The sequence below is a fragment of the Lampetra planeri genome, chromosome 34 (genome assembly GCF_965212315.1).
Source record: "Lampetra planeri chromosome 34, kcLamPlan1.2.h2, whole genome shotgun sequence".
NCBI lineage: Eukaryota > Metazoa > Chordata > Hyperoartia > Petromyzontiformes > Petromyzontidae > Lampetra > Lampetra planeri.
Genome location: NC_136140.1, coordinates 11,768,506 through 11,786,024, shown reverse-complemented (window position 1 = coordinate 11,786,024; position 17,519 = coordinate 11,768,506). Strand labels below are relative to the sequence as shown.

General features: G+C 51.2%; 1 protein-coding gene across 1 annotated transcript in view; it reads right to left on the bottom strand.

Annotated features, from left to right (window-relative positions):
- Positions 1 to 17,519, bottom strand: part of LOC144729966 (receptor-type tyrosine-protein phosphatase gamma-like) — a 455,918-nt gene that overhangs the window by 83,874 nt on the left and 354,525 nt on the right. Inside the window, exon 12 of the mRNA XM_078610395.1 lies at positions 3,047 to 3,179. Coding sequence (XP_078466521.1) covers positions 3,047 to 3,179 — 133 coding nt within the window. The remainder of the gene's footprint in view (positions 1 to 3,046; positions 3,180 to 17,519) is intronic.

Genomic DNA, 17,519 nt, shown 5'->3' with positions numbered 1-17,519 from the left:
ACGTCCCAATTATTAACCACCCACACACAAATTGTCAACCACTCATTTCCCCAAGAGTGGAAATCCGCTCGTATTCGTCCGGTATATAAAAATGGCTCCGGAGAAGACCCTAATAATCAGACCAATCTCTATTCTTTCACAGTTACTAAACTATTCGAAAAAAATACTTATATCATGAATAAACTGCGACCTAAGAAGTCACAATCTCATGCACAGTAAACCGTCTGGTGTTTGAGAGCATCACTGCGCCACCACAGCGATGATGGATGTATTATTACATTTTCTCTTCAGAAACCTGGATAGAGGCCACTGCTGCTGTGCAGTATTCCTCGACTTGTCAAGAGCCCGTGATACTGTTGACCATTACATTCTACTCACAAGACTTGGTCAATGACCATTTTCAGACAGTACGATGAAATGGTTTAAGAGCAACCTCTCGAGACATTCTTAAACGGTGCATAGTGATAACATCTCGTCAAGAAATATTAAAATAACAAAGGGTGTTCTCTCAAGGTTTCATGCTGGGTCCAAATCTGTTATTATATTTAAACAATCTTGGACTAAAGTTGAATCACTCAGAATTAAATCTCTTTGCAAATGACACTGTCATGCTAGTATCAGGAACATCTCCAAAGTCAAACCGAATCTCCAACAGGATTTCAAACTAATTCCACATCGATTGCCATCACGACAATTGCTCCTAAATCTCCCCAAAAATAAGACCATGCTCTTTTCTCAAGACAAAAATCGAGTTTCATTCTCTTCACCTATTACGGATATCAGCAACAATATCATTAAAAACACAGAGTGCTTCAAATGCTTGGGTTTTACTGATTGATTAAAAACTTACATTCCAACCCCATATTGATCACATCTCAAAGAAAATCTAATAAAAAAAATAGGGTTTTATACAGAAAGAAACATTGTTTTCTCATTCGATTGCACCTGCAAATTGTTGAAGCTATCGCTCTACCAGTTTGACTACGGTGACGCTGCTCACAGATCTGCTCCTAATGAATCACTGAACTATCATTCTGTTATTCGATTTGCACTGGATGTACCATACAGGACTCACCATTGTGACCTCTACTTAAAATCCAATCACATACTAATAGATGCCAGATGAAACCTCGTTGGGCCCTGTTCATCCATAACATCCCAGTTGACAAATCTGTGCTATACTTCACTCATTCATTAACCAAATTGTCAAACCCAATAAACCAATAAAGTGTCCATCTAATTGCCTTTAAACTTATCCCAAGAACGTTGAGGGACAACCTGGTTTCTTCCCTCAACATCATATTCTGAAGCAGAAGATTAGTCCTGGATACATCCACATTTGCTAATGTGATTGGTAACTTTGATCCTTACCCACATATCGATAGTTCTATTTTTAGTGCAATGCCATTGTGGGGACGACTGAGTGTTGTCTTGGTGTGGTCTCGGACTGTTTTTGTTTTGCTGCCTTTCCCAAGATTGCATTTTGGTGTTGGAACAGGAATTGATGTACTTATGCAATTAGCATTTAATGATGTATCGAGTTATTTATTTATTTATTTATTTTCATTTCGTGACTTCCTCAGACTTCCTATATTGTGCACTCCCATCGGTGTTTGTTATTATTCGTTGTTGTGGCTTTCTAATCCGCCCCTACAGGACATGTGTGAAAAAGAGCCTCTCAGCGCATGGGATTCTTCCAGTCTAAAGAAAGATTTTGATTCTAAACATTGCGAATTGGGAGGGGTAGTTATAGCGGGGCCCCCCAGCCCAACTCCCTCCTTGTGCCCCCCCCCCCCACCAAAAACAATAAATTTGGGGGCATCTGGCGGGCAATGGGGGGACGCAAGGCTCCCTGTTTTATTGTGGGGGGAAGGAGGCGTTGCTCACTCGTCACGCCGGGCAAACACGGGGCAATAAAACTAGCGAAGAAATTGCACTTCACAGTGTGATCTATGTGGGGAATATTAACAACGCAAATAAGTGATCTCTTAACCTTTAGATTGCGGGAGCCAGCCCGCATCCCTTGGCGCAGCTTCAATTGAGGTGCGAGAAGGGACAAAGGAGGAGGAGGAATGAATAAGCGGCACCGCGGACATCCGTGCGAGGAATTGCCCTTTCGTGGAAGTACGTGGCGAACCCATGGCGTGTCCTCACCACGCACACTCCCTTTGTGTTTTACTCACGCAATGATGGTTGTCGCTCCACGCACACACGTGTGTGCGCGCGAGTGCGTGCGTGTGCCTGCCACACACGGCGAGAGAAAGAAAGGACTGCTCGCCCGGTGCTAGGAATGAAGATGGGCCACTCTCCCCATTGCTTGGGCCCTCCTCCTCCCCCTGGGCCAGCGGTGCAGTTGCACGGCCTGTACACTCGAGAGGGCTGCACAACCGTCACTGTCGTCTGTGTCCACCCAGACCCCCCGCAATGAGTTTGTGGATGATATTTGTTTTTGTTTACTACTCCGCTTGTTCACTCTGGAAAAGTCTCACTGAGTCGCAAGACTGTTTTTCAAGAGGGTCCTGAATTCCATGCAGAACAGAGGGAGAACATGCAAACATCACTCACACACACTCACTCTTACCGACACACGGAGAGAGATCCCTCATATAGCCTTAACAAACTGCTGTAAGCGAGCACCTATGAAGGCCGCCATGGCACATGAGGGGGTGGGTGGCCAGCACCACGGCCGACCGCATTAGTCTCCCCAGTGGTGATGTTTATAAACCACACCAGGTACTCATGTCGCGACCTAAGGGAGGCCCAGGACTGGTTCAGATAATCATCACTGGTGCTGGTCGTGATAGGAATTTGAACACGGGCCGCCGGATTCGTAGCGCAGCGCGCTCACCGCTGCACTAACACTCCTCCGCACTATCGCACACACATCACTCTGCAGAACAGGGGGAGATTACACAGACTCCGCACAGAAAGGGCGGCTGCCCAAGTTGGGAATCGAACCCAGGCCACCGCGCCCGCCGGCACGAGCTCAACGCTGAGCTCCGTGTGCCAGGTGTGGGGGGGGGGGGGGGCAAGGGAGCGGATGCACCTCCAGTAGATGAGCAGAGCGATGAGGAGGATGACGCAGAGGCAGGTGAGCGACGACACCACAGCGAGGGGCAGCCGCCAGTCCGTGACGTCGCTCCCCATCTGCCGGTCGCGCGTCTGCTGCTCCGTGCCGTCTACGGGAACATGGCGAGTGCGGCACGGTCAGCTCCCGAACCACCACACCCGAGCCGTGCCGACGCGGCGGGGCTCCCTCGCGGTTACGGGTACTTTGCCGAGCTGAGCCAGAACCAAAAAGACGTCTGAATCTGACTCAGAGCCAAACAGGGCCAGCGCCGGTATTCACCGTTCTCGAAGCACTTTTGCATCGGTGGTCAGTACACGCGGGGAAGCGTCCCCGATCTGTGCGACATCGGCGGCAGTTTTCGGGTTCAGCTGTGCGGTGGAAAAAGCTGTATCCGTGTCACCTCCTGCGCTGCGCGGTGTCCCTCGAGTGCCGCATCGTCGCCCCCCCACCCCCACGCTCTCCCTCTTGACAAAACTATCAGAGCCAGCTTCAACGTCAACCATCATGACACAGCCCTACTCTACGCCGCCTCCATGAGACCTGACCTCTCTGTCCAACTCGGTGCGGCTTGCTGAAGGTGCGGAGCATAGACTTGGAAGCGCGGCGCGTTAGAGTGTTGCGCTGTGCTGCTCTTGAGGGCGGTGGTGAGGCCAGGCGGTAGCGCGTAGAGGTTTGCGGTTCGAATCTCCAGCGGCTGCCCTGGTTAATACCGTGGCTGTAACAACTACGGTAATACTAGTCGCAGTCCGCTTCACATTAGACATGGGAGATCCCCGGACGTCATCGTGTGCCGGGGTCAGGGTCCAAATTTGCCGAATTCCAAAAATCATCCCGCACAAATTACTCAAATTGAGATTCTACACACGCCATCAATCATCGCCCCCCTAATGGCAGACCAATGCCCCAGGGTCACTCTTGCAAATGAGTAACCCCCCCCAAAACCTCTTTTCCCCAAGCCCTGTGACGACAACGACGTGTCTTTTATGCGAGAAGAATCCGATGAGCTATGAAGCTCTTTTTCATGGATGCCCAGTGCAGCGGCCGCACGTCCAGGTGTTATCCAGCCTCGACACCTGTTTAGCGCCCGAGACCGGCCGCAGTTCACGGTTGCCCGATCATATGTATGTGTGTAAGTTAGCAGAGTCGGGGGTACAGCTGGTGCCAGTCATCTCAGTCAGTCAATCCATGGCACCTGGGTCTGTCCCAAGACCTCCCGTCAGCGAGCCTTCAACACTTCACGAGGCCTCAAAGTGCACCTGGCCTGGCAGAGGCGCCCTGGTGACGTCACCTAGTGGTGAATGGCGGGAATTGGTGTACCTTCTTTTGTACCTTACGTAGCCAACCATCTTAATCTGAGGTGGGGGGGATGGACAACAAACTAAATAGAAATTGATTTTTTTTTAAGAAATTAGTTTTCAATTTACATTAAAAAGTGCATAGGTCCAGTGGCTTCCTAATATCGGAAAGAAGAGCTACAGAAGCGCACCTGAAAACGTCACGCGATGCATGCGACCATCTTTGTTCGACGGTTAGCCAAAAGCCGGTGCTGCTGCGAGAATGACCGGGACTTTGCGTGATGGTTAATGCTCCTATTGTGGTGCACATGCGGAAAGCACTTTGTGTGTAACGAGCGCGACATCGTAAAAAATGTCACTGATGATGGTCATGTGCTGCTCGATTCACTTTGGCATGAACCCTCACGGGGCACCATGACACGACGCGGTCGTCGCGTGGTGGTGGTGGTTGTTGTTGTTGTTTTCTGGCTTTTTTTCAGGTAAATCTATCATTCGCTTTCCAGATGGTGCCATCACAAGATTATGAGGGCTCCCCCGATGTATATATATATAACTATATATATTCAGGTTGATGACGTTTAACACATAGGTCATTGCAGAAAATATTAAGAGATCTGAACGACTGACAAAACTCTTCACCGCTATCATTAAAATAAATTTTACGTTGCCGATTGCGTTTGTCGAGTTTTGTCGTCGTCATTGCTGGCTGCGCTGGTGCGCCACTGCCAATGCAGCAGCATCACCATCACCACCGGCGAACGATTTGGCCAAAATTGTGTCGTTAAAGCCCTCCACCACCCGACACCTATATTCTTTGGGTCTATCAGTAAAGCCACGTAGATAGAAAAATAATACAATTATCACGACGTTTCGATCGCAACACAAGCAATCGTCATCAGGTGAAAAAATATAGCGAGAGAGCTGCCGAGGCAGGAGAAAATACAGCGCGAGAGCTGCTGAAACACGAAGTGATATCGGCTTGAGATGGGCTCAGCCCAAGGGTAGGTGGGCGGGGCTAGAGGTGGAATTTGCATGTCAATGTAAGATCGGTGATGACCCTCGACGACGACGACGCAGCTGTGGAGGTGGCCATTGTACTGCGAGAGATTAGCATGTCAATGTAAACAAACCAAGGTGGCTGTGCTAGTGAGACATCCAGCTGGTTAAAAAAAATAACGAGGGACAACACCACATCGAGAAAAAGGAGCAACGGTGCCTGTGTTAGTGAGACATTTAGCGTGTATGTAACTCAGAGAGACGGAAGTAACCGCTAGCATCGGCAGGTAGGATGGAAAAATCGCAGCCAGTTATGACTTAAACCGGTTGATAACGTCCTTCCAATGATTGCTCAGTTTGTATCCATCTTCTCGGTTGATATTGTGTCTGTGTTTATATATCTGGATGGCTTCATAAACGAATCTTTGTTGATAGCCAGTGGGCTTGCAGAGTACCTTCGTCTTAAAAAAATCAATGGCGTGTGTGCCCACAAGATTGAATCAATGATCAGCCACGGCTGAGGTATTGATCCTACCGTGTTTCAGATCTGCCTTATGTTCATGAACATGGTCCGAAACATGTCGCTTAGTTTCCCCAATGTAACTACTGCTGCAGCCAAAGCTTAGTTGTAGACACCCGGGTATTGCATGTCAGGGATCACATCCTTCACAGATGGGATCAGATCACGAATTTTATGTACTGTGTTGAATCGAACCTGGATCTTGTGTTTGCTCATGATTTTGGAAATCTTTTTGGTAACACCTGCTATGTATGGCAAGGTGATAGTTTTGATTGGGTCCTCAGATGGTTCTTTCCCAAAGGTTGGGGTGATGGCTTTACGGATTGTGTAGTCCGAATATACATTATACTTGAGGGCGTGGTGTACGTGCTCCAGTTCACTGGCTAGGTGGTGATGGTCGGAAATACATCGAGCTCTATGGTGCAGAGTTTTGATGAAGGAATTCTTCTGGGATGAATGGTGGTGGGAGTCAGGTTTTAAGTGTCCCATTGAGCCATCTTGTCTCTTTTCGATTAACACATCCAAGAATGGTAACTTTCCATCCTTTTCCACCTCCATAGTTAATTTGATGGCTGGGTGTATGGAATTGATGTGGTTGAACAATTGGCCCAGCGCTGGTAGGCCATGTGGCCAGATGATGAACGTGCCATCTACGTATCTCTTCCACAAGGAAGGATGTAGGGTGGATGCCTGGATGGCATCTGTCTCAACTTTTTCCATGAAAACATTGGCTACAACTGGAGATAAGAGAGAACCCATTGGGGTATCTTCAACTTGTTTGTAGAATGTTCCATTCCAGGTGAAGTAAGTGTTGGTGAGGCAGTGTCTAGCCAGGGCCGGTACATCAGCATTCAGTCCTTGTTGGAACCAGTTATTCAATGATTGCAATGGTGTCAGGCACATGAACTTTGGTAAACAAAGACACTACATCGAAACTGACAAGCAAATCACCTGGAGATAGGGAGAAGTCCTTAATTGGCGATACCAAGTGAGCTGAGTTAAGTACAGCTGAGGAGGTCTTACCAGTGATTGGTTGTAAGGGCCCAGACAGAAATCGGGCCAGTTTGTAGGTGGGTGAGTCAATGGTGGAGACGATAGGACAGAGTGGTGTACCTTCTTCATGGATTTTTGGTAAGCCATAAAATCTGGGCGGTCTAGGGTTTGAAGGAAAGCCGCATGGTTGGTTCAATTAAAGATGTCGAATCAGTGATATTGTTGGTTTTCGTAACCAGGCGGCTGGTCGGATCTCTATTGATTTTGGTATAGCTGCCATCATTTAGTAAGTCCTGAATTGTGTTATTGTTTATGGTTTTGTCCATGATGACAGTGGCATTGCCCTTGTCGGCTGAGAGGATGACTATGTCATCTCTCTTTTTTAGTTGAGAAAGCTCAAAGTGCTCATCCTTGCTGATATTGCTAATGGGTGTCTTAGCATTTTTGAGGATTGCAGCGATTTCCAATCTTGCCACGTCTGCAGGAATGTGTCCCAAACCCTTAAGGGCTACGTCGACCTGACACCTGTTTAAGGAATAAAGGTCAGGTGACACGGCTATTCTGACGTCCTGCGTCTCGTCCTGGGGACGTCCGATGCAGTTTCATGCGAAACGCTGCCGCGTATCTAATCGATAGGTTTCCCTTGCGAGGATTGGTCTTCAGCCCTGGCTGGCGAGCGAGCTGACACGAGAACAATCGGCGCCCCGGTTGCAGCTCGCGACAATCTCACTCGGTGCATCACAACGGTTAAAGCGCCACTCCGCCGCAACGCAATTACGTCCCCGTACGGCAAGCCACGGCGTTCACCCTGCATGTCACCGGTGAGGTACTGGAACCCTCAAGTCGACGCCCAACACCTTGGCTGCCTGTGCCGTCACAAATCTCTCCCCCGACCCATCCGCCGCAACGTTGCAACTCTCCGGGAAGTCCTGCAAATCGAGGGAAACAGTCGCCTTCAAATTAATCGGGACTTTAATAATGTATTCTAGATTTGAAGCTTTTGTGACTGCAAGGATTTATACTCTTAGGATTTTTCGGTAAAGTCACGTAGGTAATAAAATTATGATAAAATAATCATAAATGAATTTAGATATTTTTCATTTATTTTTATTTTTTTTACCTACGTGACTTTACCGAAAAAAACATAAGAGTACTTTAATAACGCTTGAAGTCCTTTTGGATCAGTGCGCTTAACCTTTAACAATGCAAGTTGAACGCCGATGGAGCTTGGAAAGCTGAATTGAGTTCAAAAGAACTCGTGAGCAAACATCTTGTTGTGAACGACCCAAGGCTCATGGTCCACCCTAAACCGCATCCACTGCACAAACCATGGCAGTAGATGCGTGACACCTGATGCACAAATAGAAAATTACAAACTCTCCGGTATGCGACCGTAGTCATCCAGAACAGATCGTACAACGACGCAATCCCCAATCGGCAAATATGAAGGAGACATCGCAGCGATGAGACACTACTCCGCTGCTTCTGACGCGGTTGCCGCTGAAAATCGAAGCCAGCTGGGCTGTATAACCACGGTGGACGACACCGAGAGGTGTGTTGAGCAGCGTCGGGAGTGGGTTGTGGTATTACGGTCAAGAAAGAGGAGTTGAATTTACAGAATCAGAATCAATCAAGATATGTATTTATACTGGAGGAATCCGAAGAGCTATAAAGCTCTTTTTCACAGATGTCCAGTAGGGGCGGGTAAGAATGTAACATAATACAAATACATAACATAATACAAATACATAATACAAATACATAACAGCTTGCGCTGTCATACAAAAAGCGCTCCCACCTCCCGTCTAACTTGATCTCTGGCCCGGCGCCCTGGCCATGATGAGCTGAGAGGATTAATATCATGGGCGGAGCTTCCTCCTCCGTCTCACCCCTCCGATTCTGTTTCCTCCTCTCCCCACGTTCATCGTGGCTGCTCCTCACTCCGCACATCTGAGCCCCCCCGCCTGCCCTCCCCACGATTGTGAACGGACGTGAACTTTTCTGCGCCGACCTTAATTTTGAGATACATCAATGTGAAACCCACTTGATGAAAATAGAGGTTATTATTATTATTAACTGCAAGAATAACCAGGGCAGCCTGCGGTATTTGAATCTCCGCAACGAGCGGCGACTATGCGATCGCTTGGCACCGCCTCATTGCGCCGCTCCGTGCGTGTGCACGTGCGTCCGTGCGCACCGCTGCCAATGAATCGTCGGGCGGCGCGCTCTATTTATGCATTGTTTATTTTTGTAAAAAACCACGACCGTCCCCGGCGGCCCTTTTACAGGGAACAAATAATAGTTTAGCGGTCGAGATCGGCCAGACGCCCCCGTTTTCCCGAGGGCACCGCACGCCCGCCGCCCTTTGCGCGGAGCGGCTTGTGATGCCACTCTGTCGGAAATAAATAAAACTGCGCCACAACACAAAAAAATATAACGAGGGAAAAAAATGTAAAAAATGTCTAAGCCGACAAGCGCGTGACAGCCGATGCTCACGGGAGTCTCCGTCGGAACGCGGCCGGGCCCGCCAGATGCACCCCGGTGAGGTTTCTGCGACCTTCGTCTCCTCGACGACGGTCTCGCCGCCGCTTAGCAACCGGGGCCCTGCTAAAGTCACGAACTCCGCTCGAGAACCCCGCTCGAGACTCCGCTCGAGAACCCCGCTTGAGAACCCCGTTCGTGACAACCCAGCTCACGAACCCCACTCGAGAACCCCACTGGAGAACCCCGTTCGCGACAACCCGGCTCACGAACCCCACTCGAGAACCCCACTGGAGAACCCCGTTCGCGACAACCCGGCTCACGAACCCCCCTGGAGAACCCCGTTCGTGACAACCCGGCTCACGAACCCCACTGGAATACCCCGTTCGTGACAACCCGGCTCACGAACCCCCCTGGAGAACCCCGTTCGTGACAACCCGGCTCACGAACCCCCCTGGAGAACCCCGTTCGTGACAACCCGGCTCACGAACCCCACTCGAGAACCCCACTGGAATACCCCGTTCGTGACAACCCGGCTCACGAACCCCACTCGAGAACCCCACTGGAATACCCCGTTCGTGACAACCCGGCTCACGAACCCCACTCGAGAACCCCACTGGAGAACCCCGCTCGAGAACCCCACTCGAGAACCCCGCTTGAGAACCCACTCGAGAACCCTACTCGAGAACCCCGCTTGAGAACCCCGCTCGAGAACCCCACTCGAGAACCCCACTTGAGAACCCCGCTCACGAACCCCGCTCGAGAACCCCGCTTGAGAACCCCGCTCGAGAACCCCACTTGAGAACCCCGCTCACGAACCCCGCTCGAGAACCCTGCTTGAGAACCCCGCTCGAGAACCCCGCTGGAGAACCCCGTTCGTGACAACCCGGCTCACGAACCCCACTCGAGAACCCCACTGGAGAACCCCACTCGAGAACCCTACTCGAGAACCCCGCTTGAGAACCCCGCTCGAGAACCCCACTCGAGAACCCCGCTTGAGAACCCCGCTCGAGAACCCCACTTGAGAACCCCGCTCACGAACCCCGCTCGAGAACCCCGCTTGAGAACCCCGCTCACGAACCCCGCTCGAGAACCCCGCTCGAGAACCCCGCTCACGAACCCCGCTCGAGAACCCCGCTTGAGAACCCCGCTCACGAACCCCACTCGAGACCTCCGCTCGAGAACCCCGCTTGAGAACCCCACTCGAGAACCCCACTTGAGAACCCCGCTTGACCGCGAGCCATCGCTGCCGTCTCGTGCGTACGACGCCAGCTGTCCATCCGCCCACGAGCACCGTGGCCCTGTTGGCCGAGCGAGCCAGGTCTGGTCTGGTTTCTGCTCATGGAAAATGTAGCATCGGTGGCCCGTGATGCCGATGCATGGCCCGTGATGTCGCCAATTGGTCCATTGCCGATAAGTTACTCACCTTGCCAACTGGTGCATGATGTCTCGAACTTGACCTGTGGTATTGCTAAGTGGCCAATGATGTCACTCAGTGGCCTGTGATGTCATTAAATTGCCCGCGATGTTGATAATTGTCCCAGGCCTATAGTGCTCACGACGTGGTCTAACTGTCAATAGAGTCAATGACGTTGTTTATTGGCCCATGCTGTTGCTCAGTGGCCCACGGTGTCACTTGGAGACACACGTGGAAATCAAAATATATCCACACTGCTATTGCCTCACTCCCAAACTCTCACACGCAGCTCAGCACTTTTGCAAACATTTTCATTTCGTTTGAATGATTCTTTCGTACTTTTATTAAACATTACTCATTAAAGAACTTCACAGCTGCCGGCCGGCCGATCACCCCTCACTTTCCCCCCCCCCCCCCCAAACACGGAGTGAAAACTGGGAAGGCCCCCACCCACGGACCCAAAACTTGAATAATGCCGTGGCTTACCTCCGCACCTCTCAGGGCATGAATAATGAGACATCACGAGCCGCCCCGTGCCAGCAGCATGAATAATTTTGAGAAAGGGGCTGAGTGCCGTTGTTGCGCTTTTCGTCGCCTCGGGCCTGGTCAGATGCTGCAGACGTCTCGACCAGGGCTGATGAGAAGCCACCCTGTGTCTGACTGCAGAGTCGTGCAGCCAGTGTGGACAGGTTCACGATCATCATCATTCTTATGTTGCTTGTCTACCCAGGAAAGCCTCGCTCGGGCTCGAGACCCTCACTTCCAGGAGGGTCCTGCCAGGTTATGAGCAAGTAGGGTGTTACGTCACGACTGCCAACGATTATAATTGCCCATAATAGAAGTTTGTTTGGGTTAGATTGCGTAAATATATAAAAGTGTCTTTAAAACCCACCACCACCTGACACAGCCAACTAGTAAGGGTTGTCACTTAAACAGAATGTGCAAATTCGTCACTAGTACAGCACACTAGTATTGGAGAGCCAAGCCACCACATTTATAATCTGAGTACGACGTTTCACCAGTAATTACAACTAGCTTCATCAGGTGACAGCCAGATTTGTGCAGAAGTCTAACGGTTTCGTTCCTTATATAGAGGCGTAGATGTGGTGACCACGCTTCTGCGCTCTTGCACCATGTTGGGGGGGGGATTACTGAGTCAACGTACATTATGCATGTGCATTATGTGAACCCTTTGATCTTGTCCTTCCTGTCTATTGTGTGTATTAAAATAGTCGTACCAACGGTAATCCCAATTGATAATGTCTTATTTGATGATTCGCTCCCACGCAGCACTAAGGCGATAGCTATCCGAACGATTAAAATTATTTTTTATTTCTTTCAATTTCGATTGATTCTCTAATTAGTCTTGGCCAGTAGTAGCTAGTTTTGCATAGCACTTCAACATTATAAAAATGTATTTAGTGTCCTTGTTGGCACGCGTGTTCTGCTACTGCTGACAGTTGTATTTGGGAGAATTTCATATTTCTCTGATGTTCTTTTAGTCTCGTGCTGATCATTCGTCCTGTTTGCCCAACATAACATTTACCACACGTGCAGTTAATCCTGTACACACCTTCTATTGATAGCTTTGGTAAAATATCTTTTGTACCAGATATTAAATTCTGTATTTTATGTACCATGCCAAATCTGACTGAGATGTTTTGTTTTTCCAAACATCTGGTGAGTTTATCAGTTACTGCTGCAATGTACGGTATTTTTTATCGTTTTAATAATAATTAATAATTAAAACAATTCTAATTGCGGTGTAATAAAAAAAACTTTTTTTGCCAAACGTAGACGGTGACGCAGGCGCACAGAACGGCCCACTCTTTTCGAACGTCACGGGCTCTTTAACGTCCCCTGTGAAGCAGACGGTGGCAGCGTAGTAGTAATCCACGGTTAAAACATCCGCGGGAGTAACCAGGGCGGCCCGCCCAGATTCGAACCACGAACCCTTGAATTGAGCGGCGAACGTGCTTCCGCTGGGCCGTGATGGACAGGGGGGTCCTCTACCAAGTCTTGGGCCTCATGCCCCTTCGCCATCTCGCACTGGCCAGCAATGCAATGATCGCAGGATTGAGGCTATGATGATGAGCGTATGTTAATGCAAATAATACGGTGAAGGTATTTAAGCTCGTGGAGTAAAAACGATGGTGGAAGTTTCTAAAAATCTCCACAACCATACTGCGTCTGCTCACCCAGCTGTATCCATGGGAACACAGCACGATTAGTCAATCGGCAGCTCACGTGTGGTGGGGTAAAGTGTGGGTATTCCCACCTCTTCCAAGCCATCTGGCCAGCGTGAAAGAGGAGGCCAAGTACCCTTGACAGAGACGGGATCCCTCGAGTGGAGGCCCTCCAGCCGGCATAAACATAGCACTTGCAGGGCCGCGCCTTTGCATTCGATCTCGAGCAACGGCACACACAAGACTCGAGTGCGGCATTCTACCCGACGCGGCCCGGCCGGGGCCAACTCGATGGGGGCGCTGGGCGTGTTAGGGAGAGCCACAGGCAGAGGAGGAGGTGGCCCCGAGCACTGAGCTTGGCACCGCTGAGAACCTGGGTTCGAATCCGGATTGCATCCACACAACTATTTTCAAAACGCGTTTCTCGAGTGCAGCGGATTGATGGCTTAAGTGAACATTTAAAGGCATCAAAATGTAAAACCTTAACATTATGGAGAAAATTAACGTGTCGGGGAGGCGGGGGGGGGGGGGATAGAGAGGCTTCTGTCACAGAGCTAGGCCCGAGATCTCCTCCTCCAAGTGACTTCTAGGCCAGACATAAAAGAGGGTCTGGGGGTACTTCTTCCCAACTCGCCTGCCCTCGCCGTACGAGAGCAGCGCTCGTCCAAAACTGCGCCACCAGCACTCTCCCCGCCGCCGAGCGACATTCCCGGGACCACGGGGAGCCGCAGCAGATGGCCGGCGGGCGGAGGGAACGCGGCGCCCGAGGGAAGGGAGCGCCGCTCGCGCCGCTATGGGCCCCAGCGCATGCGCGCGGGCACCGTGCCGCGGTTTGTCGCGTTTATTCATCGCGTTTTCATTTGGCGTCTATTCACAAAACAGGCCTGAGAGCTGCGTTAGCGCGGGGGGCTTTGAAAAATCAACAGCAGATGTACTTGGCTTAAGAGGGGTGGGGGTGGCGGTAAAGCCTTCTGGCGCAGGGCCCGAGGCCGCCCGTAATCTGCGCGGGATTGTAATCGTCCTGTCGTGGAGACGGCTCGGCGCAGTCGAACGCGCCGTGACCTGCGTGGGGGGCCCGCGATGGAAACACGGAGATGTGCCAAGTGGAGTTGGCGCGGCTGGGCTGGCGCGGCGAGTGCCCGGCATCACACAGCGGACACCGCGTGTACCGCACCGCATTGTGTAATACCTGTACCTCACCTGCCCCACGAGTATCACCGCACACGGCACTTAGCACAACACCGCACGCGCACCACACCGGGAGAGTCATGCCATATTTTCCACGCTATGGCTGTGCCACAATGAGTTGTCAAACTGCGACCGCCGCATCACAATGAATGCAGTATGACCGGGACCATGCCTCACCACACCGCAGGTGGCACACGGAAACTACCATAATATAAGCACTGCACCTAAGTCTGGAAAACCACACCTCACCCACCACACCTCGCCATCTCCATGGCCACGCTGACACTGACCGCAGTATCCACTGACAACTCCAGTGGCTTCCAGCACAGCAGCCCTCGCCACTCCCTCCCCAACCCACCGCTCACCCCCATGGCCCATTCGTTGTGGTGGTGGTGTCTCTTGGGGATGAGGGGGGCGGTCTGTGAAAGGCGTTGTGCGTTATTGGTGGCGAATCTGTTTGGACTGGGCCGAGACGGGGCGGACGGGTAGATTCGTGGAGGCAAGCTCGCTCATTAATTACGCCGTGGGCGCTGGGAATTCGGAGGAGAGCGGTGGAACTCCCGGGCTGAGAAACCCCCCTTGGGACGTCAATTTGGGAGAAGCAGGAATCTCCTGGGTGTCGGTGGAATTCATCAATTTTCACGAAGCTCGCTTGGACGGCTCCTCAAGATGCGCTGCTGTGTGTTCCCTCGTCTGAAAGTCTCCCCCCTACAGTAGCAGGCGCAGAGTCACGGCCGATGTTGACGCCTCCAGGATCGGTGAGGGGTTCGACCGCGAGGTCTCCGCCAGGTTGATTGGTAGAGATGTCTGGCCGCTACGGTGGCTAGGAGATGTTAACTACCCCACCAGGTCTACAGGAGGTCGTGGGTTCGATACCGACCCTGCCGCCTGTATATATTAGGATTTTGCGTGCTCTCCCTGTGGTCGCGTGAATTTTTCTCCTGGTCCCTCCGGTTTTTCCCTCCTCAATTAGAAACATGCGCTTAGATTGTCTCCTCTAGTTGAGTTTAGTCTGCCTCATCTGATATCAATGGCGCACCCCTTGGGATCTATGATGTCAATGGAGAACTATGAACTCACACCACTTCATACCAAGTATATGCCATTGGCAGCCCACATGGGAGGCCTGCAATCTCTGTAAGTCACTGTGGATAATATTACAATTCATCATACTCATATATATTTATCCAGGAAATCCACGTTGATTGAAGCCTTTTTTACGAGGGTCTTGCTACTTTGGGATGTTTGGCCAATGCCAATTATAATGCATGTTTTTTTGCGATGGGAGAAACTACAGGACCCCGAAGAAACCCATTGCAAAACAGGGGGAGACCATAGATACTCCACAAAGGCACCCCAGTCGGGAATCGCGCCCAGGCCCTGCTTGCTGAGAGGTGCGAGTGTAAACACTACACTGCCACCTGCCTCTCTTCAGTTGAGTCGCCACGGTGGCGAGATGTTAACTGCCTCGCCTGGTATACAGGAAGACATGAGTTCGATACCGACAATGACACCTGCTGTATATTTGGAATTTGCATGGTCTCTCTCCCCGTGGTCATGTGGATTCTTCTCCGGGTCCTCTGGTTTTTCGTTCAGATTTATAAACATGCATTTAGAGTATTTGGCTGGTATTAATTTCCACGTGATAAGCCACTTTGTTGAGCTATCATTTGTGGTCAGGTCGCTTCTGAAAAAGAGCTGTATAGGTCAGTGCGCTTTTCCTGATAAAGAAAAAAAGTTTATAGTTTCCACCTTGAGAAGCGTCCACATTCGCGGGCAGAATTTCATGGGCTCGGAATTTGGGTGTGAGAGGAATCTCTTGGAGCTAGAGTGGGATCTGGGGATCTGAGATCAGGGAATGGGGAATTGGGATCAGGGGTATGGGATCAGAGATTGGTTATGTGGGACCAGAGATTGCGGATCGAGTATCTGGGATCTGATATCAGTGATATGGGAGCAGTGATATGGGATTTTTAAGATGAGGGATCTGGGGATATAGGATCGGAAATTGGTGATCTGGGACCTGGGATTGGGGATCTGGAATCTGGGATGTGGAATCAGTGATCTGGGATTTTGGAAACAAAGATTGGGCATTTGTGATCAGGGGTATGGGATCTGGGATCGGAGATTGGTGATCTGGGACCTGGGATGTGGGATTAGGATCTGGGTTCAGGGCTCTGGAAAGGGAGCTCGCAGCCCTGCATCCGTCGGCCTGCGGCGGTGTGAATGTGGCACGGCGTGGGCTGGGCGTGGCTCGTTTGAGGGGCCGTGCCCACCCACCCCAGTCCGTGAGCTACTGCGCTCTTTCCCCGTGTCATGCAATCCACTCCCGGATGAAGGTCTCCCTTACGGCTTTCTGGTCGTGGAGGCTGTTTGACCGTACTTCACTCCCGCTGGTTCAGTGCGGGTTAATGACTGGAGAATCAAGGAGACCGGCTCAGATATCGTTCCCCACCGACGGTGGACATGGCCAGGAATCGAACTTGGGAATGCTGGGCTCGGAGCGCAATGCGCTAAGCGCTGCCCTGCCGCTCCACCCCTGCACCACAGGGAGATTAGCACAGTTGGCTACATGCGGTGCGAATGAAGTTCAACACACACACGCATTATACATATCTGAGGTTTAAGCGTTAGGTACAATCTCACGCGAGTAACCGTTATCGGCGAGCGTGAGAGAGGGGCGCAAAGTTCCATCGCCGCCAAAGTTAACGCACAGGGGCCCCGGCAATGCGACGGGCGGCGATGGGGTTGGAGACGCTCGGAGCTTTCGCTGTGATCGACAGAGGTGGGCAGAGGCGGACGTACAATGGCTCCGGCGTTGTCACCGACAAATTATTCGGCCTACGGTTCGGAGATCAAAGCCATCGCAGCGGCACGGGAAAAGAAAAAAAAACATCACAGATTTACACGACTCCAGCTGACACACAAAAATAACCCCTGAAAACAAAACACACGAATCTCAAATCCGAAATAAGCCGCGGGAAAATCCACACAAATGTTTCATCTGTCGCTACCGGTGGGGTGCGGGGGAGGAGAAAGCAGCGACATACGCCACGAACACGAGCGCTGCTCGTACGCCGATCGCGGGGTACCGTGCGGCCCCCAGCCGTGCGCCCACCATCACGGCTCCCAATTAAATATTGCCAGGGAGCGGCTGGCAGCGAAGGTGTCTCTCTCTCGCGGGGCTCATTACAGCACTCATGGCGCTGCCTGTTCGCGTCTCGCCGTTTAGCGGCGGCTTGCAATAGGCCTCTCCTGTTTACACAACCCGCTACCTGTGTTTCCGCCCCCCCGCGCCACCTCTCTCCCGGGTTTAACCGATTCTCTCTCGTCCGTGCCGCTCGCTCAACGACCCGTGTGATTTTTGGTGAAC